This window comes from Ranitomeya imitator, chromosome 8, assembly GCF_032444005.1.
Source record: "Ranitomeya imitator isolate aRanImi1 chromosome 8, aRanImi1.pri, whole genome shotgun sequence".
Lineage (NCBI taxonomy): Eukaryota > Metazoa > Chordata > Amphibia > Anura > Dendrobatidae > Ranitomeya > Ranitomeya imitator.
Window position 1 is genome coordinate 178,017,758 of NC_091289.1, and position 26,223 is coordinate 178,043,980.

Consider the following 26,223-nt stretch of genomic DNA (forward strand, 5'->3'; position numbering starts at 1 on the left):
ATTGAAAAGTCAAATGGCGCTCCTTCCCTTCCGAGCTCTGCCATGTGCCCAAACAGTGGTTTACCCCCACATATGGGGTATCGGCGTACTCAGGACAAATTGTACAACGACTTTTGTGGTCCAATTTCTCCTGTTACCCTTGGTAAAATGAAACAAATTGGACCTGAAGTAAAAATTTTGTGAAAAAAAAGTTAAATGTTCAATTTTTTTAAACATTCAAAAAATTCCTGTGAAGCACCTGAAGGGTTAATAAACTTTTTGAATGTGGTTTTGAGTACCTTGAGGGGTGCAGTTTTTAGAATGGTGTCACTTTTGGGCATTTTCTGTCATATAGACCCCTCAAAGTCACTTCAAGTGTGAGGTGGTCCGTAAAAAAATGGTTTTGCAAATTTTGTTGCAAAAATGAGAAATCGCTGGTCAACTTTTAACCCTTATAACGTCCTAACAAAAAAAAGTTATGTTTCCAAAATTGTGCTGATGTAAAGCAGACATGTGGGAAATGTTGTTTATTAACTATATTATGTGATATAACTCTCTAATTTAAGGGCATAAAAACTAAGAGTTTGAAAATTGCTAAATTTTCATAATTTCCGACAAATTTTTGTTTTTTTCACAAATAAATGCAAGTCATATCGAAGAAGTTTTACCACTATCACGAAGTACAATATGTCACGAGAAAACAGTGTTAGAATCACCATGATCCGTTGAAGCGTTTCAGAGTTATGACCTCATAAAGTGACAGTGGTCAGAATTGTAAAAATTGGCCCTGTCACTTAGGTGAAAACAGGCTTTGGGGTGAAGGGGTTAAAGAGTAACTTAACTTGATTTCATTTATTATTGATCAGCCTTTGTAAAGTTATGAATCTTTTGTAATATTACATTACTCTATTTTGTTTTCTTCTATCTCCAAAATCATGCTGAAAGTGCTGGTTTATCTGCCTAGCTCGTGCTCTTTTCAAAGATACACTGGACTGTAGTTTTAGCAACAATCTGTTCTCATACACTCACTGTGTGAGTGTCATGATCCGTTCCAGGGTTTATTAGTGTCTGCCCTTTTTTGGACGGATCATATCAAGGGTTAACTTTGCTCTGCCTCATTCTGGGTTCAGGTTTGCTATTTGGCTCCCATGAATCTTGCTGGCAGTGTCAGTTGTAGTTCTGTCTTCGGCTTGTGAACCTGACTCTGGAAACCCTTGGTTTGTCCTGCTGTGAACCTTGACTTGTCCTGTGTCTGTTATCCCCCTCTGTCTGCCCTTTCCCTGCATTTGTCTGTTCTGATTGATTCTCTGATTCTGATCTCCTGGCTTGGCTATTGACTCTGTCTTGATTTGTCCCTATTGTACCGTATTTTGCTCGCCCTGGTTTACTGATCTCTTGCTACGTCCTGACTATCCTTTCTGTTTTATTCCTTTTTGTTCTGACGTGTTATCTTGTGCCCTGACTCAGCTTTTTCTGACTACTCTCTTGCCACTAGGTGGCATCTGTTCAGCTGCTCAGTGTGTGCATCCCTATTAAACTCCCCCTGGTGTAGGTTGTGCTGTATTGCACTGCAGCTTCATGACAGTGAGCTTCTCTGCTCCCCTACCCAATGCTCATATAATGAGAGTGTTTGTTTCTAGTGTATCATGTAGGATTAGTGTTAGACCTGCAGTTCAAAACAGCTACTAAAGCAGCTTGAAGTAGGCAGATAAAACAGCACTTTCAGCATTGTGTTGGAGAATGTAGCAAGATAAGGTAATGGCATATATTACAAACATTCATAGCTTTGCAAAGATTGTTCAATGAAGTAACCTTAAGGTTACCACATAAGAATGCATTCACGTTTTAATTTTTGTAATTCTGTTTGCACATCATTCTGCATCACACAAATTCCTTCACGATCAATGCATAATTATTAGATTTATTTTACAATTCACATTTGTGTGTAAAATAGCAGCAGTGCAACATGAATAGTAAAGACACAACTGAATAACGGAGGTCACAGTCTTCAGGTTTTACAAAGCTTTGTCCATTTTCATCAGGTTCACATGAATGCCATTCACAGAACGTAAGACAAGCTCCTGAATCATCCTTGGTTCATTGTCAGGGTCTAGATCCAGTTGGAATCTCTGTAAAGTCAGTGCGATGGTAACTTTCATCTCATTCATAGCAAAGATCTGTCCAATACAATTCCTAGAGGAGAGAATATAAAGGTTAGTTGATTATTTTTATACATAACCAGTACAATATATAACATAAAATAGTAAAAATTATGTTAAAAAGAATTTTGGTTGTGGCAAGTGACTGCAGCTGATAGCAAATCTACTATTTACCTATAGAACCCCACACAATCTCGAATAGTGATGTTTAACTTGCAAGTTCTGTGCCTCAACTGTGATGTGTAACTACCAAGCTCTGTGTCTCAACTGTGATGTGTAACTGCCAAGCTCTGTGTCTCAACTGTGATGTGTAACTGCCAAGCTCTGTGTCTCAACTGTGATGTGTAACTGCCAAGCTCTGTGTCTCAACTGTGACGTGTAACTTCCAAGCTCTGTGCCTCAACTGTGATGTGTAACTGGCAAGCTCTGTGTCTCAGCTTTGATGTGTAACTGGCAAACTCTGTGTCTCAACTGTGATGTGTAACTGGCAAACTCTGTCTCGACTGTGATGTGCAACTGGCAAGCTCTGTGTCTCAACTGTGATGTTCAACTGGCAAGCTTTGTGTCTCAACTGTGATGTGTAACTGGAAAGCTTTGTGTCTCAACTGTGATGTGTAACTGGCAAGCTCTGTGTCTCAACTGTGATGTGTAACTGGCAAGTTTTGCATCTCAACTGTAATGTGTAACTGGCAAGCTCTGTGTCTCAACTGTGACGTGTAACTGGCAAGCTCTGTCTCAACTGTGATGTGCAACTGGCAAGCTCTGTGTCTCAACTGTGATGTGTAACTGGCAAGCTCTGTGTCTCAACTGTGATGTGTAACCGGCAAGCTCTGAGGCTCAACTGTGATGTGTAACTGGCAAGCTCTGTGTCTCAATGTGATGTGTAACCACCAGGCTCTGTGCTCAATTCTGACATGCAACTGCCAAGCTCTTTGCTTCATATCGAGTAAACGCCTTCCTAGTTAAACTGTATGCAAGTCACAGCATCATCTTCAAGTGGAATGTAGAAGTAGGGGAGCATTCAAAGATGTCTTACCTTGCTCCAGCTGAGAATGGAACATATGCATGTGAATGTCTATTTGATGAATTCTCAGGTGAAAACCTCAGTGGATCGAAAACCTAAAATCATAAGATACACAAACACCTGCTAGTAAGAACACAACACAAACTACTAAGGTTCATTCACAATATATATAGAATACAAAAAGAACATCGTCAATAACCTGAAACTCATCACGAAAAGTCAAAACAAAGAAAATTATGGTCAAGACCATGTGGTCTATCATGCATCTCAAATTCTTCATAATTTTGGGCAACGTGTTGTTTTTCCAAAGTCAGTACATTACATCATACACATCACATATCTGATATATCCACAAGATCTAGGTAGATATTACAATTCTAATGCCAATGACTTACAGGGACCATTAAAATTATTCTATACAGCTAAATACCTATGGTGTGTGGCCTCCACTTACTTCAGGGTTATCCCAAACACTGGGAGATCTGTTCATGCAAAACATACTCAGTACTACCAGGGTACCTGTCAGATCAAAAGATAAAAAGAGGAATTCATGATTAATTGCTATAAGATAATGCAACAAAATATGTAACCAATATAAACTATATTCCTAGCACAGAAACAGCACATCCGGTATGGATCGGCGCAAGCATCCAATGTACAAAAAAGCCACAAAGACAAAAATTGAAAGAAGCGCTCCAAAAGCAGTGTAATATAAAAGTGGTTTGTGACATCCAAAGTTGAAAATAGCTATAGAAGACCTGAGACGTTGCTAGCTGTCTCACGAAGTTTGGGTTTGGACACAATAAACCCTTCTTTCATCTGACTTTTTGGAGCGCTGCTTTTGAGTTATGTCTTTGTATCGATTATTTCATCAATTTCAACAACAAACCTATTAATATTATTGTAAGAAAGTGACGGGACAAGTAGATTGGTATATTTTCCCAGGAGTCCTCCTATCCGTACATCGCTCCAGGAGATAGAGTTGCAATCAACATTATTTAATCCCCGTTGCAATTTTAATTTATTAGCAAAAATGTACAAACTTTCTGCTGTTTGAATCAAACAAGAACAATATAAAATGGTCGATACCATGAACAGAAAAAGTAGATTCGCCAAATTCAACACAAAATTCAGTTTTTTACTAAATACTGCAGTCTCAGAATTATTCACCCCCTTCATGACCAGTGTTTTTAGTACTTAGTAGGGCACCTCTGGCTGTTGTGACCTGCTACAAATATGATGCAAAGCCTTCAGCTTTGCATCATATTCAGTTGCCTTCAGAACACTAATTGCTGGGTTTAGATGCCGCAGTCGACTTATTCAGATCCATTCAGAGATGTTCTATGTGGCTTAAGCCAGGAGTTTGCGATGATAATTCCAGAAAATGATTTTTTTTTTAGAACTTAGTCGTTCCAGGTGTTGGGCTAATTAATTGCTAGATTTAGAAAACTGCATGCATTTTAGTATATGGAAAACTGTTTGGAGAGGTAGAAGGTGTCTGTCCAAGATACTGCTATTCTGCAGATGGAGCAAATTTTTTTTAAATTTTTTTTCTGGAGGATTATATCATGCCACATATACAGTATGTTAAGCTGATGTATAGTTAGTGTTCAGCTGAGCAGGTGTTTAATTTGTGCCCGAATGTAACAAAATTAGTTTATCCCAGCATTGGCTCTCACATTGAAACAAGTCTGTATTGAGATAATCAAATGTGAAGGGCAGGATTTTGTTTTATTTTGTACTTTTTTTTATTATGGTTTTATAGTTTTAATTTTCTTAAAAAATTGACCGACCTTTGGGCAAGCTCCGTCCATCAAAGAATGTGATTGGTTCTTTCAGCTCACGAGTTATTGCCGGTACAGGAGGGAAGAGGCGCATACTCTCCCTTATACACATAGCGGTATATGGCAGCTTATTCAAGTCTTCCCTAGAAACACAAAAATTAACAATAGAAAATACTAATATCACTCTATCAATATTGTCTACTCTGTCAGTTATGTATAAATGGTCACACCCATGAGGAGCTTCTCACTGACATTATTAGGAGAAAACCTATGACATAAAAAATGTTTATAAAACCTGTGATCATGGAAATCTTTTTAGATATTTTCTCTAGTGACATGTTCTTCTAGTAACCTGAAGGAGCAGACATGGCTTCTGTAGCTGTCACACACCAGTAAAGTGGCCTGCTCTGGACCTGTGTGTGAGTTGGAAGTGTATTCCAGGCCTAGCCAAATCAACCTGAGGCTGGGGTTTACACCAGCCGATATTAAGGAACCGCAGGTAAGTGGTAATTTAATAGATTATTTAAACAGGCCCATGCAATATTACTGATTAAATAGGACAATGGGCTGTCGAGAATGATGATCTTTCTAGCAAAACAAAAAATCCTTTCATCTAATGAAGGTGATGGAATTCCTCGGAATGCTTTTTTTTTTTTTTGCAGCACTGTCATTGGCTTTATTCTATTGATGATAACATAAAAGCCAATAAATATTATATATTAGGATCTTACCATTCTACTGTGGTCCGATCTCCCAGGACCTCTCTAGCCTCCTCCTGGCATTTTTCCTGGTGCTCGGGATATTTAGCTAGGCAATATAATGTCCAGGAGATGGCACTGGCCGTTGTATCATGTCCTGCAAACATGAATGTGTCCACCTCTGCCCGTATATCTTTATCAGATAGACCCTGACCATTTTCATCCTGATCAAGACAGACAAAAGTCTTTGTAACGGCAAATATTTGGATAGTATGGGAGTTGTCCTTCACTCTTGCTCATGGGCGGTGCTTAGTATGGCAGCTCTGTCTTGTTCACTTAAGAGGAGCAGAACGGCACCACCTTCCATCTGTAAGTATCGTACAGTATACTTGCCCACCAGACAATACTAGGGTTTACCTCTTTTACTTAACTCTAAGGGCTTATCTCTGTAACTTAAGCCTTGCCAATGAAATATCTACAGTAGGTCTTTCCACCTACCATGTGCCTTTCTATGTATTCTCGATCTTCTCAATCTCCAAGTACAACATCTAATTTTATTTCCAAATTTAGTATTAAAAAGAAATCAGGAACCTAGAACTACTATTTGATATTTATAATACTGTTATCTTCTAAGGTGGCAGAGAGACCTTTAGATGCCCTTATGACACCGGGGCCTGGGTGCAACTACTTCTCCCCCTCGTATAACCTCTCCCCTGGATACATGGTAAATTATACTTTTCAGTACCTTGGCACATAAGAGAATGTCCAGAAAATCCAAATGTCTCTTCTGCTTGATCTTCTCAACCTCTCGCTCCTGTTTTAGTGATTCTTTCCTCAGTTTGATTACGCTATCTATATGAAACCGGAGAAAGTAAATTAGTAAATGAAGACAGCTCTCGGAATAGCTGTTTTTTTGGGAGATTTCACCAAACTAGTTGCATGGTTCACCTCTGTGACATAATTGCCAAATCTCCTGTAACGTCCAGGAGACTTTTGGAATAAGGGTAGACCTCTTGGACTGCCGTAAGAGTCAGCAAGTTTCTTGGGTCTTGCCAAGCTTGTCTAAAAAAGTCGCCAACGGCGGGCCTCACTCTTTGCAAATGTACATTCCATGGATGCTTGTCATTGAGAGTTAGAAAGTATGCTCCATGGTGGAAATGCAAATAGTATCTTCTATACTACTGTGGCCAGGCTGGTCTATCATTGTATATGTGTAAAATATTTTAATAAGCTAATTTATTGAATTATTAAATATATAAAAATATCTAGTATTTTAAGATAAAATGTACAACATTAACAAAATCTTTACTTATTTTTTAAAACTGGTAAATCATTTATGATCTACCTGTGTGTTCGTGTGCTATTTTCAGAGCTCTCCGGAAACGAAATCCATGCGGGCTCAAGTTAAAAATAAAATCATTATGATATTGCAAGTTGCAGGTTCTATAATCCACGAAGAAGCCAAGTTCATACACAGCCTTGATGTAGGCATGCTCACTGCAAAAAGAAGAAAGCGGTCACGCATCTTACAGAACCCAGTAAGTACATGTCACGGCTTCTACTAAACCACAAAACAATTCGGAAAACTGACATGTTTACAGATTAATCTTTTCTTTATTATTGATTAATAATAAAAACAGCACATAAAATTGGGAGAATTAGCCCTCATTCAGACGTTCGTTTCTTTCATTCGCGTTCTAACCCCGTTTTTCAGGGATAGAACTCCTCTTACACAGTACAGTCTATGGGACTGTACACATTTCCGATTTTTATGTGGCTTGAGTGGTCCACCAACATCACTGAGACACACCCGATTGCATGGGCAATGCACGTCTATGGGTCGGTGACAAAAAACGGGACAGCACTTCGATGCCATATGAGCTAAGTGGAAGAAGGTAGAAAAACGTTTCCTTTTTTTTAAATTTCTCATCTGAGAAAAAGTGATGAAACTTGGACCAAACTTGATGAAAATTTGCTGAAACCCTGATCAACGCCATTGATAAAATTACGATAATTTTTCTCATATGTGAAAAGAAAAAACGAACGTCTGAATGAGACCCAACCCAAAGGAAACTACTAAATGGTTGTATAACACAGAAGATTAAATTATATCAATATACTATGGGCCACTAGATAATATTTTATGTGAAAAATTAATCGCACACCGATGATGGTCAGAGTAATAAGTGATTGGCATTACCCTATGATCAAGCGAGGCAAAACGTGATTTTTGATGTTCCAACACCACAGGGTCTGTATAGATATCCTACCATTATGATACATTTCAGATTTCTTTGCTTGCATTACTCTGACTATTTTCAGTGCTGGATCGATTTTTTTTTTATACGCCTTAGTATATGATAAGAAGTTGTTAACTACTTACAAATATAAAGTCTCTTTAACCTATTGTTTATGTATGTACATATTACCTGGTAGTCAGTAGTAGCTTACAATATCATTTAATATATTGTGTTTGTATTATTTATCCTATGTAACCCTTGATGTTGCCTTTGTATAAACCTCCCAAAATTTGTGTTTTTTTTTTCTTTTTTAAATTAAAAATATAGATAAGATTAATTTGTGTATACTATTGTTGTCTGGATTGTTTTTTTGGTTTAGTATAATACTCCCGAGTTGGACACGGAAGCCATTGGCTCTCTCTCCTATAGGTGCTTGGCTAGTTATAGGTTTTCTTATGACATGACTTTGGCAGCAGGATGCAGGTTGCCTGAGGAGGAGAGTCCTGTTGCCACCAAGTTGCAAATGTGATGGGACCACCACGACTGGGATACTTCTCTCCAAGGACCCTATTGTAACTACATGATATGCATATTTCGTATTGTTAGATAATACATTGTTGGTAAAAACCCAACCTGTTATTCTGGCAGTTGCTCTCATAACTGAAGGCGCATTTCATGATGGTGTCCAGGGTCATGAGACTGACGTGATGGAAAAGCTCCACTGGTTTCTTATTTGGGACCAGTTTCTCCCATTTTTCCTAAACAAGATTCAGCATTAACCCAAGTCATTACAATCAGAAAATAAGTTGGCTGTTTAGAACGACGTTGGGGTGACTGAGGTGGTTTCTAAACTTGGAAATTTCTCCTTACCAGCATGACATTAACACTGTCGGACATCACTTTGACATACGGCTTCAGGACATCATAATGGAATCCCGGTGTCAGCATTTTTCGGTGTTGGAACCATTTCTTCCCTGTCAGCACCACCAAACCTTTCCCTGAATGATATGAAGGCCAAAGACAGGTCAAAGTAGGGGACCTATATTTCGAGTTACTGTTACTGGGCAGAGGAGCATGCACAATAATTGTAGATTTAGTAGACCTAAATTGTAAAGCTTATTTAGGTGAAAAAATAGCCAATATTGTTACACATGAGCGAATGGATTTGATAGAAATCAAATTTGATCTCAAAGTTTAAATAAGTCGATGAATCCAATGAGTTTGAAAAATGTGTAATTTGCTTCACGTGTCTAGAGTGGCCACTGCTTTTTTTACACATTGCAGAAGATTGCATTCGCCAAAGAAGGCTCAAAAGACTTCCATAACACCTTGCAACTATCACATGGTATAACAATCAGGAGGGACCACCATGTCCCTGACTAAATGGACTTTTGGATCAGCAGACTGGACCTGTGGTGAGAACCTGGATATGTGGTGAGAACTGACCCAATGTTGCTTAGGGCATACAGTTTTGACTAACCTCTAGTGTACGGTCAAGGAGGATATTAAAGAATACCAAGTGGTTTTCTCTTGCCCAATTTGGACAATATCATCATATGCAAGTGTTTAAAACCTTACAAAATGAATCAAGCATGAGACAAAGGCCAGTCTTCATTCCACTTTCAGATGACGCCAATTAAAAGATTGTCCATAGCATCTCCCTGCCCTTTTATTATGTTCCATTCTGTTCTGCTGCTTCCACCAATGCCTCTCCTGTGTGTTCATCATGTTTTATTTATACAGTGCAGCTGATGCAGAGGTTGCAAGTACTGGTTCTATACAGCACATGTCCTGCCTTTCCATCATATTGTATACGGTGCTATTGCTGCCACTGCGACTGGCAGTAGACAGGCACACATCTCCGGCCTTTCCATTGTGTTTTATATCTCTATTGTACTGCTGCTAAGGAAGCCAGTGCTGGTCGTACACAACTGGACATTTTTTTGCCTATATATATTTTATACTATGCATTTTCTGCTAGTGTCACTGTTGATAGACAGCCAGGCATCTCCTGCCTGCCATTGTGTTGTGTTCTATATATTTACTGTACTGCTGCCAGGGATGGGAGTGCTGGCCCTACACAACTTGTTGCCTGTACATCATATTTTATACTGTACAGTTGTTGACAGTGTCACTACCGATAGACAGACACACAACTCCTGCCTGTCCATTTTGCTCTATATTTATACTGTATTGATGCTGGAGCCCTAACCTGCACAGAGTAAATAAGATAAATTTTAAACTTATCCCCCCAAAAATTGGATAATTTTTGGACGGCTTTTCAAAAAGCCATTGCTTTTTTCACTTTCCAAGCAGAAAACTGTTATGAACGTAACACACTCTGTCAGAAAAATATGACTTATTTCCCATTGTTCCGGGGACACAACCAGAGCTGGCCTACTACTCCTCCCACCATTGGTTTCTGTAGGACCAAATCCTACATACAGCCTTCCCCTCTCTATCTGTGATTGTCCACCCCCTCCCTTCAAACAAATGGTTGGCTTGGAATGCTGAATTTATTGCCTGCCAGAACTAGCAGAGCCAAATGCATTTTCCTTCAAAAAAACTCTTTGTCTTCTAAGCAAAACCCTCAAAGTCAAATTCAATAATACACATTAATCCCAGAAAACAGCCTAGATGTGAGTTCAGCAAAGTTGGGAGTTCTTAGTTTTATGGTCGAAGCATAAAACAGGAACATCCATCTTTGGCATTCATTCAGGGCCAGGAGACACAGCTGAACACCATGCTGTGGTGGTACTGGATCATTTCTATGGGATCTCTCCTCCCCTTTATCGACATGTCATACCTATGACTGAGATTTAGTAAGTTTCATATTTTTATCCCATTTTATTTCATAACTGTTTATACATATTTGCATTTTGTCTCTTTTGTAATATCAATTGTATTTTTTGTAAACACTGCCGATTCTTCTGGAGTAAAATTATAAATTTGCGAGCTGTGTTCTTCTTGTACTATGAGTGACCCGCCACGTACTCTGCACAAATCCGCATTACCAAACGGGTGGAACAGGAAACGGGTGTCCGATCCACCTATAAGAGGTGGGTGGTGGCAGCATAGTTTTCATATTTATGTGGTGTTGGGAATTTAATGGTGACTGGATCGAGGTATATATATGTTCCTATCAGGAACTGGTGGTGTATACATACATCCAGTCAAGTCACGTGCCACAATATTCAACATAAATTAGAGCAGCTGCACTCATTTACTTATCCTCTGTCAATACTCTTATTGGTCAGCAGGGTAAGGGGCACCAGAAAGATGCAAATTCGAACTAAGTTTCCTGACACACGTTCACTCAGATGTAACAGAAAAAGGGAAGACCTAGTACAAAGAGATGCCACACCCACACCCAGCTGGTCCCTGTACAGACTGGAAAGACCCTAGCCGCACAACTCAAACACCATCTCTGACATGGCTCCCTAAACGGCCACTGAGGGGTTTCTCGTGCCTCCTGAAGAATCAGAGGGAAGGTGGTAACACAATGCCCACAAGAGGAGAAGAAATTGTGCAGGAAGATACCAAACCCAGGGTGATAAAATTAAAACAAGTTCATATAAGGTAGAGAGCGAAAGCCAAATGTAAATGGAACAAGTATAACCTCCAGAAACCTAAAGAGGTAAAAGGAAGAGGAACTGGGAAGGAAAACAAACAGACTCGCTGAAGTGATTCACTGGCATTTACCATGCAAGTTAAACTCCTTAGCTGAAGGGCTGGAACTCCTAAACCCAACCCAACCTAGAGGTATAGCCAGCAAGGAAGTGCAGCGAAGGATGAATATTTAAAACCTAACCCAGTATGTGATAGGGCAGACCAAAATAGGAAAATGAAAAACACCTGGAGAGAAGCCAACCAAGAAAAAGTAATAAAGACAATTACTGTAGAACCTGTTGTGAATTCTGTGGCTGAGTTCACTTCTGTGGTCACAAGTGGTATTGCAGTCTCTGGGCTTCCTCCCTCAGGTGTTTTGGTGAGCTCGTTGGCTGCCTTGCTATTTAGCTCCACCTGAGTCTGTCTTCCTTGCTCCTTGTCAATGTTCCAGTGTTGGATCTGAGCTACTGCATCTTTCCTTGGGCCTGCTGCTCTGCTAGATAAGTGCTTCTAGTTTGTTTTCTGTTTTTTCTGTCCAGCTTGCTATTAACTTTTGCTGGAAGCTCTGAGAAGCAAAGGGGTGCACCGCCGTGCTGTTAGTTCGGCACGGTGGGTCTTTTTGCCCCTTTGCGTGGTTTTCGTTTTAGGGTTTTTTGTAGACTGCATAGTTCTCTTTGCTATCCTCGCTCTGTCTAGAATATCGGGCCTCACTTTGCTGAATCTATTTCATTCCTACGTTTGTCTTTTCATCTTGCTAACAGTCATTATATGTGGGGGGCTGCCTATTCCTTTGGGGTATTTCTCTGAGGTAAGTCAGGCTTGTATTTCTATCTTCAGGCTAGTCAGCTCCTCAGGCAGTGCCGAGTTGCATAGGTAGTGATAGGCGCAATCCACTGCTGCTTATAGTTGTGTGAGGATAGATCAGGTACTGCAGTCTACAGAGATTCCACGTCTCAGAGCTCGTCCTATTGTTTTTGGTTATTGCCAGATCTCTGTATGTGCGCTGATTACTGCACGCTGTGTTGCCTGATTGCCAGCCATAACAGTACAAGGAGCCACACCAATGATTCCCAATAGAGGGAAAAAAGAAATCCTGACATCATTTTTTTTTCTTAGCTCTGTCTTCAGTCTTTTTTTTCCCCTAGACATTAGAGTGCTTCAGGATACAGCTGTGGACATGGATATTCAGGCTCTGTGCTCCTCAATAGATAATCTCGTTGTAAATGTACAAAAGATTCAAGATACTATTGATCAGAAATCGATGCTAGAACCAAGAATTCCGATTCCTGATTTGTTTTTTGGTGACAGAACTAAGTTCCTGAGCTTCAGAAATAATTGTAAGCTATTTTTGGCCTTGAAACCTCATTCTTCTGGTAATCCTATTCAACAGGTTTTGATTATTATTTCTTTTTTGCGCGGCGACCCACAGGACTGGGCGTTTTCTCTTGCACCAGGAGATTCTGCATTGAGTAATGTTGATGCATTTTTCCAGGCGCTGGGATTGCTTTACGATGAGCCTAATTCAGTGGATCAGGCTGAGAAAAATCTGCTGGCTTTATGCCAGGGTCAGGATGATGTAGAAGTATATTGTCAGAAATTTAGGAAGTGGTCAGTACTCACTCTGTGGAATGAATCTGCACTAGCGGCTTTGTTCAGAAAGGGTCTCTCTGAAGCTCTTAAGGATGTAATGGTGGGATTTCCTATGCCTGCTGGTTTGAATGAGTCTATGTCCTTGGCCATTCAGATCGGTCGTCGCTTGCGCGAGCGTAAATCTGTGCACCATCTGGCGGTATTGTCTGAGAGTAAACCTGAGCCTATGCAGTGCGACAGGACTATGACTAAAGTAGAACGGCAAGAACACAGACGTCTGAACAGACTGTGTTTCTATTGTGGTGATTCTACTCATGCTATTTCTAATTGTCCTAAACGCACTAGGCGGTTCGATAGCTCTGCCGTTATTGGTACTGTACAGTCCAAATTCCTTTTGTCCATTACCTTAATGTGCTCTTTGTCATCGTATTCTGTCATGGCGTTTGTGGATTCAGGCGCTGCCCTGAATCTGATGGATTTGGATTATGCTAAACGTTGTGGATTTTTCTTGGAGCCTTTGCGGTGTCCTATTCCGTTGAGAGGAATTGATGCTACACCTTTGGCCAAGAATAAGCCTCAGTACTGGGCCCAGCTGACCATGTGCATGGCTCCTGCACATCAGGAAGTTATTCGCTTTCTGGTACTGCATAATTTGCATGATGTGGTCGTGTTGGGGTTGCCATGGCTACAAACCCATAATCCAGTATTAGATTGGAACTCTATGTCGGTAACCAGCTGGGGTTGTCAGGGAGTACATGGTGATGTTCCATTTTTGTCTATTTCGTCATCCATTCCTTCTGACATCCCAGAGTTCTTGTCGGACTTTCAGGATGTATTTGAAGAGTCCAAGTCTGATGCCCTACCTCCGCATAGGAATTGTGATTGTGCTATCGATTTGATTCCTGGTAGTAAATTCCCTAAGGGTCGTTTATTTAATTTGTCCGTACCTGAACACACCGCTATGCGCAGTTATGTGAAGGAGTCCCTGGAGAAGGGACATATTCGCCCATCGTCGTCACCATTGGGAGCAGGGTTCTTTTTTGTAGCCAAGAAGGATGGTTCGCTAAGACCGTGTATTGATTACCGCCTTCTTAATAAGATCACTGTTAAGTTTCAGTATCCCTTGCCATTGATTTCTGACTTGTTTGCTCGGATTAAGGGGGCTAGTTGGCTTACTAAGATTGATCTTCGTGGTGCGTATAATCTGGTGAGAATCAGGCAGGGAGATGAATGGAAAACGGCATTTAATACGCCCGAGGGTCATTTTGAGTATCTGGTGATGCCGTTCGGACTTGCCAATGCTCCATCTGTTTTTCAGTCTTTTATGCATGACATTTTCCGTGAGTATCTGGATAAATTCTTGATTGTTTACTTGGATGACATTTTGATCTTCTCAGATGATTGGGAGTCTCATGTGAAGCAAGTCAGAATGGTTTTCCAGGTACTGCGTGCTAATTCCTTGTTCGTGAAGGGATCAAAGTGTCTCTTCGGTGTGCAGAAAGTTTCATTTTTGGGGTTCATCTTTTCCCCTTCTACTATCGAGATGGATCCGGTTAAGGTTCAGGCCATCCAGGATTGGACTCAGCCGACATCTCTAAAAAGTCTGCAGAAATTCCTGGGCTTTGCTAATTTTTATCGTCGCTTCATCTGTAATTTTTCTAGCATTGCCAGACCATTGACCGATTTGACCAAGAAGGGTGCTGATTTGGTTAATTGGTCTTCTGCTGCCGTGGAAGCTTTTCAGGAGTTGAAGCGTCGTTTTTGCTGTGCCCCTGTGTTGTGTCAACCTGATGTTTCTCTTCCGTTCCAGGTCGAGGTTGATGCTTCTGAGATTGGTGCAGGGGCGGTTTTGTCACAGAGAGGTTCTGGTTGCTCAGTGTTCAAACCATGTGCTTTCTTTTCCAGGAAATTTTCTGCTGCTGAGCGTAATTATGATGTGGGCAACCGAGAGTTGCTGGCCATGAAGTGGGCATTCGAGGAGTGGCGTCATTGGCTTGAGGGTGCTAAGCATCGCGTGGTGGTTTTGACTGATCATAAGAACCTTACTTATCTTGAGTCTGCCAAGCGCTTGAATCCTAGACAGGCCCGTTGGTCGTTATTTTTTGCTCGTTTTGATTTTGTGATTTCATACCTTCCGGGCTCTAAAAATGTGAAGGCGGATGCTCTGTCTAGGAGTTTTGTGCCCGACTCTCCGGGGTTATCTGAGCCGGCGAGTATCCTCAAGGAAGGAGTCATTGTGTCTGCCATCTCCCCTGATTTGCGGAGAGTGTTGCAGAAATTTCAGGCTAATAAACCTGATCGTTGTCCGGCCGAGAAACTGTTCGTCCCTGATAGGTGGACTAGTAAAGTTATCTCTGAACTTCATTGTTCGGTGCTGGCCGGTCATCCAGGAATCTTTGGTACCAGGGAGTTGGTTGCTAGATCCTTCTGGTGGCCATCTCTGTCACGGGATGTGCGTGCTTTTGTGCAGTCCTGTGGAATTTGTGCTAGGGCTAAGCCCTGCTGTTCACGTGCCAGTGGGTTGCTTTTGCCCTTGCCGGTCCCGAAGAGGCCTTGGACACATATTTCGATGGATTTCATTTCTGACCTTCCCGTTTCTCAAAAAATGTCGGTCATTTGGGTGGTCTGTGATCGCTTTTCTAAAATGGTCCATCTGGTGCCCTTGGTTAAATTGCCTTCCTCCTCTGATTTGGTGCCTTTGTTCTTCCAGCATGTGGTTCGTTTACATGGCATTCCTGAGAATATTGTTTCTGACAGAGGTTCCCAGTTTGTCTCGAGGTTCTGGCGAGCCTTTTGTGGTAGGATGGGCATTGACCTATCTTTCTCCTCGGCCTTCCATCCTCAGACTAATGGCCAGACCGAACGAATCAATCAGACCTTGGAAACATATCTGAGATGTTTTGTTTCCGCTGACCAGGATGATTGGGTGTCATTTTTGCCGTTGGCTGAGTTCGCCCTTAATAATCGGGCCAGCTCGGCTACCTTGGTCTCTCCATTTTTCTGCAATTCTGGGTTCCATCCTCGTTTCTCTTCAGGACAGGTTGAGTCTTCGGACTGTCCTGGTGTGGATTCTGTGGTGGACAGGTTGCAGCAGATCTGGACTCAGGTAGTGGACAATTTGACCTTGTCCCAGGAGAAGGCTCAGCTTTTCGCTAATCGCAGACGCCGTGTGGGACCCCGACTTCGTGTTGGGGATCTGGTTTGGTTATCTTCTCGTCATATTCCTATGAAGGTTTCCTCTCCTAAATTTAAACCTCGTTTTATTGGTCCGTATAGGATTTCTGAGATTCTCAATCCGGTGTCTTTTCGTCTGACCCTCCCAGACTCCTTTTCCATACATAATGTATTCCATAGGTCGTTGTTGAGAAGATACGTGGCACCTATGGTTCCATCTGTGGAGCCTCCTGCCCCTGTTTTGGTGGAGGGGGAATTGGAGTATATTGTGGAGAAGATTTTGGATTCTCGTGTCTCTAGACGGAAACTCCAGTATCTGGTCAAATGGAAGAGTTATGCTCAGGAAGATAATTCCTGGGTTTTTGCCTCTGATGTCCATGCCCCAGATCTTGTTCGTGCCTTTCATGTGGCTCATCCTGGTCGGCCTGGGGGTTCTGGTGAGGGTTCGGTGACCCCTCCTCAAGGGGGGGGGGTACTGTTGTGAATTCTGTGGCTGAGTTCACTTCTGTGGTCACAAGTGGTATTGCAGTCTCTGGGCTTCCTCCCTCAGGTGTTTTGGTGAGCTCGTTGGCTGCCTTGCTATTTAGCTCCACCTGAGTCTGTCTTCCTTGCTCCTTGTCAATGTTCCAGTGTTGGATCTGAGCTACTGCATCTTTCCTTGGGCCTGCTGCTCTGCTAGATAAGTGCTTCTAGTTTGTTTTCTGTTTTTTCTGTCCAGCTTGCTATTAACTTTTGCTGGAAGCTCTGAGAAGCAAAGGGGTGCACCGCCGTGCTGTTAGTTCGGCACGGTGGGTCTTTTTGCCCCTTTGCGTGGTTTTCGTTTTAGGGTTTTTTGTAGACTGCATAGTTCTCTTTGCTATCCTCGCTCTGTCTAGAATATCGGGCCTCACTTTGCTGAATCTATTTCATTCCTACGTTTGTCTTTTCATCTTGCTAACAGTCATTATATGTGGGGGGCTGCCTATTCCTTTGGGGTATTTCTCTGAGGTAAGTCAGGCTTGTATTTCTATCTTCAGGCTAGTCAGCTCCTCAGGCAGTGCCGAGTTGCATAGGTAGTGATAGGCGCAATCCACTGCTGCTTATAGTTGTGTGAGGATAGATCAGGTACTGCAGTCTACAGAGATTCCACGTCTCAGAGCTCGTCCTATTGTTTTTGGTTATTGCCAGATCTCTGTATGTGCGCTGATTACTGCACGCTGTGTTGCCTGATTGCCAGCCATAACAAGAACCATCAGCATTTGGACAGGGAAGAAAAGGCAATAGCTCAACAGACAGGGGAACTGACCATGCAGCAGCAGGTCAGCAGATTGAATCCCCAAACTGAGCCATGACAAAAACTTGTTGAAGCGCGCAAGAAAGGAATAATATTTTGATGGCTTGTTAAATAGCCATTGCTTCTTTATTTTCCAAACAACCCTGTTGTTTCTTTCAAAGAAGGGATAATTTTTACACCACCTTTTGCCAAAAAGCCATGGCTTATTATACAGTATTTACATTGCATGTGTATAAACATTAGAATTGCAAGCATCTGCCTCCATAATAAAATCATTTTTGGACATTAATTAGTAATTGGAGGCTTTGCAGTGCCTTCGACTTAAGGTACCGTTACACTAAACGACTTACCAACGATCACGACCAGCGATACGACCTGGCCGTGATCGTTGGTAAGTTGTTGTGTGGTCGCTGGGGAGCTGTCACACAGACAGCTTTCTCCAGCGACCAATGATCAGGGGAACGACTTCGGCATCGTTGAAACTGTCTTCAACGATGCCGAAGTCCCCGGGTAACCAGGATAAACATCGGGTTACTAAGTGCAGGGCCGCGCTTAGTAACCCGATATTTATCCTGGTTACCATTGTAAAAGTAAAAAAAAAAAAACAGTACATACTCACATTCTGATGTCTGTCACGTTCCCCGCCATCAGCTTCCCGCACTGACTGTGTCAGCGCCGGCCGTAAAGCAGAGCACAGCGGTGACGTCACCGCTGTGCTCTGCTTTACGGCCGGTGCTGACAGTCAGTGCAGTGAAGCTGACGGCGGGGGACGTGACAGACATCAGAATGTGAGTATGTACTGTTTTTTTTTTACTTTTACAATGGTAACCAGGATAAATATCGGGTTACTAAGCGCGGCCCTGCGCTTAGTAACCCGATATTTACCCTGGTTACAAGTGAACAGATCGCTGGATCGGCGTCACACACGCTGATCCAGCGATGACAGCGGGTGATCAGCGACCAAAAAAAGGTCCTGATCATTCCCCAGCGACCAACGATCTCCCAGCAGGGGCCTGATCGTTGGTCGCTGTCACACATAACGAGATCGTTAGCGGGATCGTTGCTACGTCACAAAAAGCGTGACGTTGCAACGATATCGTTAACGAAATCGTTATGTTTGAAGGTAACTTTACCTCAAATTGTTTTTTTGGGGAAAAATGTGGCTAAAGCCGTTAAATTTGACATTCAAAAGATTTGCTTATCTTTAAATATTAATTATTCAGAGATGTGAAAATCTATGAAGTTTCTTAAAATATGAGAAATACATTATCATGGGGCAAACTTTCTGTAAAGTTCAAGGTCAGGTTACGTACCTATAATTGTGGATAGGAAGTGAAAGGCTAAGTTGTCCTTTGGATCTATTAAAAAAAATGTGTATATATATTTAAGATTGTAATAGATTAAATAAAATTCTATATCACTGTACAATTGTAAGATCATTGTCAGTTGGTAGATGATCACATTACCTAGGAGCCACGAGTATCAAGAAGACCAAATATTCTCTGTGAACAAACATGTAAAGATAATTTCCCTTATGCAGACTGGCCATCTCCAGGCCACATCAGGGACATCAGGATGGTCCAATGAAAATGTAATATTTCAATGACATTGCTTTAATAATCTGATTTAAAACAAGCCACGCATACGGTGGGGACAAGTATTTGACCCCCCCGATTTTGCACGTTTTCCCACCTATAAAGAATGGAGAGGTCTGTAATGTTTATTGTAGGTACCATTCAACTGTGAGAGACAGAATCTAAAAATAAAAACTAGAGAATCACATTGTATGATTTTTAAATAATTAAATTGCATTTTATTGCAAGAAATAAGTATTTGATCACCGACCAATCAGCAAGAATTCTGGCTCTCACAGACCTGTTTTTCTTTAAGAAGCCCTCCAACTCTGTACTCATTACCTGTATTAATTGCACCTGTTTGAACTCATTATCTGTATAAAAGACACCTGTCCCCACAATCAATCACACGCCAACCTCTCCACCATGGCCAATACCAAATAGGTGTCTAAGGACACCAGGGACAAAATTGTAGACCTGCACAAGGCTGGGATGGGCTACAGGACAATAGGCAAGGAGCTTGGTGAGAAGGCAACAACTGTTGGTGCAATTATTAGAAATTGGAAGAAACACAAAATGACCGTCAATCTTCCTCAGTCTGGGGCTCCATGTGAGATCTCGCTTCATGGGGTAAAGATGATTCTGGGAAAGGTCAGGAATCAGCCCAGAACTACACGGGAGGATCTGGTCATTGACCTGAAAAAGAGCTGGGACCACAGTCTCAAACATTACCATTAGTACGACACTACACCGTCATAGATTAAAATCCTGCAGGGCACATAAGGTCTCCTTGCTCATGCCAGCACATGTCCAGGTCCTTTTGATGTTCACCAATGATCATCTGGATGATCCAAATGAGGCATGGGACAAGGTCATGTGGTCAGATGAGACCAAAATAGAACTTCTTGGTATCAACTCCACTCACCATGATTGGAGGAAGAAGAAGGATGAGAACATTGTCCCAACCATGAAGCATGGTGGGGGAAAACATCATACTTTGGGGGTGCTTTCCTGCAAAGGGTACAGGATGACTGCACGGTATTGAAGGGAGGATGGATGGAGTCATGAATTGTGAGATTTTGTGAAAACAAACTCCATCGCTCAGTTAGAGCATTGAAGATGGGTTGTGGCTGGGTCTTCCAGCATGACAATGACCCAAAACACACAGCCAGGGCAACTAAGGAGTGACTCTGAAAGAAGCATTTCAAGGTCCTGGAGTGGCCTAGCCAGTCTCCAGACCTGAACCCAAAAGAAAATCTTTGGAGGGAGCTGAAACTCAAAGCTGCCCAGCGACAGAACTGAAACCTGAAAGAGCTGTATATGGAGTAGTGGGCCAAAATCCCTGCTGCAGTGTGTGCGAACATGGTCAAGAACTACAGGAAACGTCTGACCTCTGTAATTGAAAAAAAAGGTTTCTGTACCAAATATTAAGTTCTGTTTTTATATTGTAACAAATACTTATTTCATGTAAATTATGTAAAAATCATACAATGTGGTTTTGTTTTTTTATTGTTAGATTCTGTCTGTCACAGTTGAGGTGTACCTTTGATAAAAATTACAGACCTCTCCATTCTTTGTAGGTGAGAAACCTTGCAAAATCGGCAATGTATCAAATACTTATTTTTTTTCCACTGCATATTTGCGATCAGGGAAAATAATTGCTTCTGTTTCAAGCCCCAGAATTTTTTATTTTTTGAAACCACAGAAATGTAATATGAACCTGAATGATCTATCTACCATAGCCATGATTGTTGTGTATAGGTTGCTAAAAATATGCCTGGAAACATGGTGGTCATACTATTCCTCTAGGATGTTCCTATAGGAAAACATCACATACAGTTGTGCTCAAAAGTTTACATACCCCGGCAGAATTTTTGCTTTCTTGGCCTTTTTTTTTTATAGAATATGAATGATAATACCAAAACCTTTTCTCCACTCGTGGTTAGTGGTTGGGTGAAGCCGTTTATTGTCAAATTACTGTGGTTTCTCTTTATAAATCATAATGACAACCCCCAAAAAATCCAATACTACAACATTGCTTTTAATGAAAAAATGTCCCACAAACAAGTACAAGATGTTCTTGTGGGACAAAACCTTTGCACAAAGTTTAATAAATCATTCACACACATACAGTAGAGAGAATATGAAAAGGTATAGAAAAAAATTCAAATGTAAAAATATATACTGTATATAAAATAAAAATGATAACCAGTATTATTCCTCACCTTGTCTGGACAAAATGGCCTTCATATAATCTGGATGATAGACAAAGAGGTAGGCAAAGAAATTTCCAAGCCACAGGGGGAAGGCACAGTCAAATTGTTTTGCATAACTATTTATTAGGTCCAAATCAGTCCCATCTCGCTTAAACTGTTAAGAAGAAGAAAGATTTCAGCTAAAACCAGGAAGGTCCAACCAGCATCCAGAGTAGAAGACCCATCTAGACTACACATATGAATAAAGTTTCCATCTATAGAGCATCATGTTCTGCAATCGTGTGACCTTCAGTCACCTCCAAATGTGGATGACTTCTGCTGGAGCTTTGTAGCCCAATTATATGTCCGAGACTGGAACCACTGAAGGATCCTGGTCCTGTTTTCTGTGTCCTAGCCCCTTTATATGTTTGCAATTTTTCAATCGGGCTTCAAAAAAATATTATACAGACAATCCTGTAATTCATTCTAATAAAGTAGAGATGTGTTTGTAGCATTTTCCCTGCTTTATAGTTGTGGTTCTTCAAAGACCACTAGTGAATAACAACTTTCACCATTGTTTTTACAGAAATAGTGAGAGCACATATTGTCATCCAGAGTTCCAAAAAACCAAGGGTTTCACAGAATCCTGATCTCAGCAATAATATTCCTCTTTCCTAATGTATTGCCCTGTGTATATGCCTCAGACTTTTGGCCAGGTGCCCTGAAACCCAAGACCAGCACGCCTTTCAACTTTTAGGAAAGAAACTACAGCATGTATCAGATGCCACAATCAGGAACATCTAAGGAAAGATTACACTATTGAAAGTAGAACAGAGATAATTTCCAAAAAAGACTAAACAAAAAGATAAATCCAATCAGATTCATGCACAAATATTTAGAATGGTGCCTTTAACCCCTTCTCGAAATAAGACACCCTCATGTCTGACTATTAAGGCAGTACTATGTTCAGCTACCATGTGCATGGATTTTGCTAACATCAAGCTTTTTCTGTTTTAAACACCTCCTCAGATTTCTGTGATTTACATCCAGCATCTGTGGAGCAGTACACCTGCTGGTTAACCCATCATTTGCTATAAGCCTCAAGAACAGGTATTAGAGTGTTTTCACATTACTTGCATCTGCTGCTGGTTAACCAATCATTTGCGGACAGCATCATGAGCTTTATTTATAGACTGTTATCACTACGTTACAATCTGCTGTGGGTTCTATAACTTGCATATGCTCTGGCCCATCGTTTGCTGCAGGCATCATGAACTGTTACTAGAGTCAGTTCACATTACTACCTGCTGTGGACTCTACTTATATCTGTGTGCAGCTTCAGACCTGCTGTTTTACAACATAGCCTGTTGTCCAAGTCCTTGCTGTTCCACGCGCCTTCAAGCCTGCTGTACCAACACCCTGGGACCTGCAACTTCATGAATGCACTTCACTAGCTAAGCCAACCAGTGCAATACAAGACCTGACGTTGTAATGTTGAAAAAGTCTCTTGGGACACTTTGGAGAAATAGCCATACCACTGGTTTCATGAACAAATCAATGTAATGCCATCTATTAGTGTCCTCAGAATGAAGTCTCTCGGGAGTAGAATCCCCCATAAAGGCCTTTTCATGCCATCAGGGGGTGCAGCTTCGGTGATGGCACCGCTAGTCACCGAAGCTCCGTTACCTTCAATTCATTCATTCCCCAGTCGTTTACACATTAGCAGGCTCCTGGTTTTAACCCCTTCAGATGGATTTACATCATGGGACATGGCTGTACGGTGGACAGGTATGGGATATTGATGTTTTTTTATTTTCCTTTTTTTTTTACAGGAGAACAAGGGTCTTCAGTTGGATTGAGCATACAATAAGGATACTAAAACCTATGTGTTTATTTATTTCATTAAAATACTTTATTCTTAACGTGTGTGTGTTTTTAACCCTTTACTAATATTGGATTAATAATGGAGAGGTGTCTTATTGACATCTCTCCATTATTAACCAGGCTTAATGTCACCTTACAATAGCAAGGTGACATTAACCCCTTATTACCCCATATCCCACCGCTACACGGGAATGGGAAGAGAGTGGCTAAGTGCCAGAATAGATGCATCTTACAGATGTGCCTTTTCTGGGGTGGCTGGGGGCAGATGTTTTTAGCCAGGGGGGGGCAATAACCATAGTCCCTCTCTAGGCTATTAATATCTGCCCTCAGTCACTGGCTTTCCCACTCTGGCGGAGAAAATTGCGCAGGAGACCACACCAGTTTTTTCCGTGATTTAACTCTTTATTTTAACACCTAGAGCTCCAAAATTTTGCACACACAAATTACTAACATTATTAGTGAGGGATATGTAAAAATATAATGGATATGAAATGGTTTACTGTATGTAAACCATGTCTCATATCCTGTCGGGTTTGGTAAGGACTTAGCAAAAGCCGGCAATTGAATTACCGGCTTTTATGCTATCTAGCTCTGCATTAAATATAAATACAGTATATACATATATATGTGTGTGTCAATGACATATATATACATTACAGACCAAAAGTTATCATGCTACGTCTTGGAGGGCATACCAACTCCCATGGTTTTAGGACTTCCTTGGTTGAAAAAACATAACCCGGTCATAGACTGGCGGTCCAGGGAAGTAGTCAGCTGGGGTCAGTCATGTAAGGACTGCTGCCCAGGAGCTACGATCTCTGCCGTTCTTCTAAAACCTTCCCCTTCCCCTTCGGTGGGGCAGCAGAGGTGCTGCCAGGGACTAGGGGCAAGACTTTACCCTCACTACAGGTTAACCCGGTGGGTCAGAGACCTCTTAGGAGGAGGGGTCAGATGAGGGTGGTGGTCCCCTCGGAGCATTGTGGGGGTGTGAGTGTAGTGACACAAGGGGACGCCTCTGTTGTCAATTCCTCAAAGAATTTTCCGTCCTATGGCAAACGTTTGCATGGAAATAAACGTTCAGGTCCGGGTCCGGACGTGTGTGTGAATGAGTACGTATGGGTGTCCACCAAAAACATCAGGTGGAAGTGTGCAACTGGGACCTGGAGTTCCAGGGTGATTGGGCCATATCGGGTGTCGGCCATTCTCAGCCCGGGGACTTTTCAGTTGGAGTTACCCCCAGTTATGCCTGTACACAACTCATTCCCCAGGTCGGCGCTCTGGAGATTTTTGGCTCCTCCGGAGCCTACGTTGCTGGCATTTTCATCAGGTCACGTTTGCCATAAACCTGGGAGTCAGGTGCCTGACGAGGTGAACTCTGGTGGATCTTGGCATCCTCATCGTAGGTAGGTCTGGTGAGGTCTGATGTTGAGTGTCCAGAGGCCACTCATTGAAAGGGGGGTACTGTCACGATCCATGTTTGGATCTGTGGCAGATCTGGTTTCCCTCTGATTTATACCTTTTTTTCCTTTCTGGTCATTGGGGGTTAATGCAGTCCCTCCCCCCCGGTGGCCGCTGGTGTTATTGCATTGCATTGCTGCTGGGTCAGCTGATGTTTGTGACCACTCCCACCATCCTTTGTAAGGTCACCTGGTGCATCAGCTGACTGTTGGTTATACAGGTCCTTTTAGGAGTAGCAGCTCCTTGATGTCAGCCAAGTCTGGTGTTTGGAGCTCAGTTGCTGTACTATCTATGTTGTGGAGTCTGCAGCGGCGTGCACAAGCTAAGTTCTGAGTATTGTTTCTTTGTAGTTTGTGCATTCACCTTTTGGTATCATGTTCCCTTCTCTCTCATATTGTTTATTTCGGTTTATTTGCTTTGTGGTGCTGTTTACACTGTTCACCTCCTGGGGTGGGGGTTGGGGGTTTAGTTCAGGGTTTAACAGGAGACAGGGACAGGTCGGTGACTTGGGCCTCCCTACCTTCAAGTGAACCCCCAAGTTAAGGAAAGACAGGGCTACCCCTGTGTCAGGCATCAGCAGCAGAGAACACATTAGCACGTTACATCATTAAATCGTCAGCAACATTTTCATTGAGTGACTTCCACCGTCCCTTTTTTAATGGCTAATGGTTTAATGGTTGTCTTTATTAAGACCGATGCATAACTATGAACATAGTCCCTTTAAAGAACATATTTCTTGTACAGTCTCTTATTACCATCAGAATTCAGTACCAGGGTAAAGCGTGTAGAACCATCCAATACCCTTGATCCAGAAAAAATGGTTGGAACGGTCAAACCACACAAAAGAATAAAAGTATAGCCCAACCAACAGCATGTTGACTTTGACATAATTCAGCCAACAACAGAATATATACACCAAATATTAACTATCAGTAATTGGCCAGCATAGACTAACAGATATGTGCCATCCAGTTACCTCTTCAGGCTCAACAAGATTCGAACACTCGCCATCTAGCACCCGGGTCACATATACGTAAGGACTGTGGGGTGGAGGTCACACATAAATAGTATGACACTTTAAATAGGTCATCATATTCATTCAGGAAACGAAAACCTAAACGCTGCACCTGTCAGGTGAACATTAGAAATGTTTTTGTATCTGTGATGATGAAAATTTCCACTTAATGAGAAGTAACAGAGACTTTGAAACTGAAAAATTAAAATGCAAATCCCATGAAAAAGTTGCGTCAATGAACATTAGGGTTTATCACCATTTTTGGAAAGAAATCCAACGCCACTTACCTTGTGAGCAATGCCATACAGCCAGTGACGTTCAGGACCCGGAAAAGCACTCAATGCTGTCTCCAGCTTCTTCTGTGTCAGGAAGACTCTGGAGATCTTGTAGACCAGGTACAGGACACACAGGTAGACTGCCCAGTGCAGGAGCTCGGCGAGGCTCAGGGAGAAGAGACCTTGCAGTATGGAAGAAGCCATGTCTGGATTTTCCTGCTATACATCCAGGAACATATATAATAGTACCAGGAAGAGCTGCAGTCTCACATATCCAAAGGGCAATGAATAG

General features: G+C 41.8%; 1 protein-coding gene across 1 annotated transcript; it reads right to left on the reverse strand.

Moving 5' to 3' along the window:
• Nucleotides 1–1,880: 1,880 nt before the first annotated feature.
• LOC138648325 (cytochrome P450 4A12A-like) lies at nt 1,881–26,222 on the reverse strand. Its single transcript, XM_069737969.1, has 12 exons — nt 25,944–26,222; nt 21,330–21,474; nt 18,844–18,888; nt 8,755–8,882; nt 8,518–8,642; nt 6,990–7,141; nt 6,390–6,496; nt 5,678–5,868; nt 4,956–5,089; nt 3,617–3,681; nt 3,175–3,257; nt 1,881–2,172 (listed from the first exon to the last, which is right to left on the reverse strand). Exons 1-12 carry the CDS (start codon nt 26,133–26,135, stop codon nt 1,995–1,997), a joined length of 1,545 nt encoding a protein of 514 aa, XP_069594070.1. The 5' UTR covers nt 26,136–26,222; the 3' UTR covers nt 1,881–1,994.
• Nucleotide 26,223: the final 1 nt, after the last annotated feature.

Excerpts from the sequence above, each read along its gene's own strand:
- LOC138648325 (XM_069737969.1), bottom strand. The coding sequence starts at position 26,135 with ATGGCTTCTTCCATACTGCAAGGTCTCTTCTCCCTGAGCCTCGCCGAG. Across the intron at positions 21,475-25,943 it reads TGTATGGCATTGCTCACAAG|TTTAAGCGAGATGGGACTGA; the intron begins GTAAGTGGCGTT and ends TCTTCTTAACAG. Across the intron at positions 6,497-6,989 it reads AATAGCACACGAACACACAG|ATAGCGTAATCAAACTGAGG; the intron begins GTAGATCATAAA and ends GGTTTCATATAG.